This window comes from Raphanus sativus, unplaced genomic scaffold (assembly GCF_000801105.2).
Source record: "Raphanus sativus cultivar WK10039 unplaced genomic scaffold, ASM80110v3 Scaffold5679, whole genome shotgun sequence".
In the NCBI taxonomy this organism is placed as follows: domain Eukaryota; kingdom Viridiplantae; phylum Streptophyta; class Magnoliopsida; order Brassicales; family Brassicaceae; genus Raphanus; species Raphanus sativus.
In genome coordinates, this window is record NW_026620977.1 from 1 (window position 1) to 3,032 (window position 3,032).

Genomic DNA, 3,032 nt, shown 5'->3' on the forward strand with positions numbered 1-3,032 from the left:
GATTCTGCTATAAGTTTGATGTTATTTTTTACTTTGATTTTCTAAACTTAAAATTGATCTAAAACTTTGTTATCAGGTATATTTGTTTAATAAATCATTTATTAGCTGGTAAATGATTTGACAAAATCTAAAAGATTGATTCCAAACAGATTAATAAAATTTGGTACTGAGTAAAAACTGAAATTGACTGTAACAGAGATCAAGTTACAAAGGGGAGAAAAATATACAAGCAGCTCTAAAACCAATCAACATCCATACACCCAAAGGATGTTTATACAAAGGAGTCAGATTTGAACCGTAAAAATAAAAACAAGTCCAAAATACACAATTGTTTTGGGGTTTATTGGGACGATGGAGTCATCTTCTTTAGTCACTCTTCTTACTGCCGAACAATCTCCAAAAGATTAATGCTACCAAAATTGCAATGGGTATAGCAGAGTAACCGGTACTTGCAACAAAGTTAATATAGAGAGTAATCAGAATGACTATTGCAATGAGTGTCCGCTTTTTCCATTGAACAGTATCAGGAACTGCAAATATCAACCATGCCACCAAAATCACTTTTTCAATTATACAACTTAAAACTAATGGTCTAACCAATACGTACCCTCTTTTTCGGGTTGGTTTTGAGCCGTCAAGTGTGAGAATGAGTCTATTGTCCTCTTTATACCTTCCTATAACAAATTAATGAAAGTGAAAGGGTTACTGGCACTGAAACAGAAAGTATATATCGATCTATATGTCTCCAATGAAAATAGAAGTTTGTGTAAACCTGAAGTGGCACAAGAGGAGCGTAGCCTAAGAGATCCTTTGCTTTTGAGGAATCAAAAGTTCTGCTACAAGAGATAAACCTAACTCTAGAAGGTGTTAGCTGTGGTACTTTCATCCCATGTGGTCCAAGTAATTTATATGCAAGTTCCACAAGATGTGCTATTGGCATCATCACAACAGCAGGTATCTTTATACTTGGCCTGCAAAATTATAAGAAAGTGGTGTTAATCTGAGACAAGGTCAAAAAAGGTTACAAACAGAAAGAAACATCAATTCCAGATGTGTTGTTTATACGTACATTGTTAATCTCTTTGGTAAGCGTTTTGCTTTATGAATTTCGGAGAAAACTAGGATTCAATTAACTAAAAACAAAAGCAAGAAATTGTTGGGGTTACGAATTAAGAAACAAACTTCTATTATGTAATCAGCATAAAAGTTCTATGTTACTGAGTTAATTGTGGACAAAGTTAAGAAAGCAAATGTAATATTTAACTACGACTAACAAGGGGCAGAACCTTATTGTAGCTTGTTTTACAGAAAATGTACCTCTCATAGCCAAGTCCTTCAAGAAGCAGTGACATAAACTCCCAAAACTTAATTGGCTCCATGTTTGTAATGAAGTATGCCTGCGCAGCCATTTCATTTCAGATTAAGCGGATTCCCAAACTCTGAAGTACGAAAAGATTAACTTCTATCAGAAAAATAAATTATAGTTCTAGAAAATGATAGTCCGTTTCCATGTAGTAGTATCTAGTATGTCACCTTATTATAACCAACCCAAGAGAAAACTAAGTATAATCCATGTGGTATATCACCTTATAACCCAGCCTAAAGGAAAAGTAAGTCTAGGAAAAGCTACGAGGACAACTTAAACTTCCTTACTCTCTTAATTTCCACAAGAAGCAGGCATAAGGTTGGATCTTTCTTATTCATTCAGCTCATCTAATGGTCTCATTTCATTACAGAACTATAAAAAACATTATGAATCAAGGTATATATTATAAGACAAAGACCATCAGCAACACACAGTGCCACTGATTCATATTAGACAAGAACAAGATGGAATCAACTGAAACCAAATACCTGGCCTGCAGCTTTTGCAGACACTTCCCCTCCTGATGCTAACGCTCGCTCAGCACAGACATGGGCATGCACAACGTTTTCAACGTACGTGAAATCATAGAGGTTACTTCCATCACCTATAATAAACTGGACAAAAGAGAGAATTATAAGTACAAGGAAAAAACTATTGGAATGTGCAAGGCAAAGCAATACAACTCAACCTTTGATTTGCCAGCCCTGGCAGCAGCTACAAGGGAGGGAACCAATAATCTATCACCAGGACCAAATATGCTGCTAGGACGTATGGAACAAGTGAGTAGTCGATTTCTTCCATTCGCTTTTAAGATCAAAGCTTCCCCTCCAGCTTTAGTCGCTGAATACGAGTCATTGTGCTGAAACCATGAAAGATTCTCTCACAGTAACGGAAGCATCCAAGATTTTTCACACAACAATCTTTTTCACATACAGTATAGAGAGATTTAGTTTTCAACAAACCTTGAACATTAACTGAATAGTGAAGCTGGTAGCTATTGATGGACGAATCAGGAGCCGCCATGTGGAACACCACTTGTGCTCCTTCAAACGCTGTTTCACACTTTCCCCTTTTATAATCATCAGATACCAAAAACAACACAGAGAAGGAAGAATGTGAAAAGATTACCTTTGATGACTTGAGCTTTGTTCCGGAGATCAGCGGAGACGTGCTGAACTCTACCGGATCGCATTGCATCGCCGAGAAGTCCTGTCTCCTCGTGAGCATCGAGCTGTAACGCCAGAGATAGATCGGCGATGCGGACGTCTGGTAGCGAGCATCTCCACGAGGTGTCTTGCGGCGAATCCTCTGCCGCCGGTGACGACGCACCAGCGCTCCGTCTCCGTAACTTCCGTCACCATTATTTTCTTCTCCGCCGAAAACTAATTAAATGGAAAAAGTAAAAGGACATTAGTGGATGTAGTAACTAAGGCGCTTTTGATCGAACAATAGGTGAGCCAAATCAGACTTAAGTTGAAGAAATTACAGTTCACGGTGAGACGGCGTGGTAGGTAGAAGTCAACGGCGAGAGCAGTGGCAATCGACGATAGTCAGAGGAGACAACTTTGTCTTTGAGAGAGAAGCAAAGGAATCTCGTAATCTGGTATATGGGAGGGAGGTTGTGTCCAACAAAGAATAAATATTTGATCGGATACAAAACAAAAGC

The 3,032-nt window shown here is 38.2% G+C and overlaps 1 protein-coding gene across 1 annotated transcript; it reads right to left on the reverse strand.

The window, feature by feature from the left end:
* Positions 1-187: 187 nt before the first annotated feature.
* LOC130507773 (3beta-hydroxysteroid-dehydrogenase/decarboxylase-like) lies at positions 188-2,968 on the reverse strand. Its single transcript, XM_057002424.1, has 9 exons — positions 2,853-2,968; positions 2,495-2,748; positions 2,329-2,418; positions 2,055-2,225; positions 1,855-1,980; positions 1,318-1,397; positions 773-971; positions 608-674; positions 188-530 (listed from the first exon to the last, which is right to left on the reverse strand). Exons 2-9 carry the CDS (start codon positions 2,591-2,593, stop codon positions 367-369), a joined length of 996 nt encoding a protein of 331 aa, XP_056858404.1. The 5' UTR covers positions 2,594-2,748; positions 2,853-2,968; the 3' UTR covers positions 188-366.
* Between the last annotated feature and the right edge of the window lie 64 nt (positions 2,969-3,032).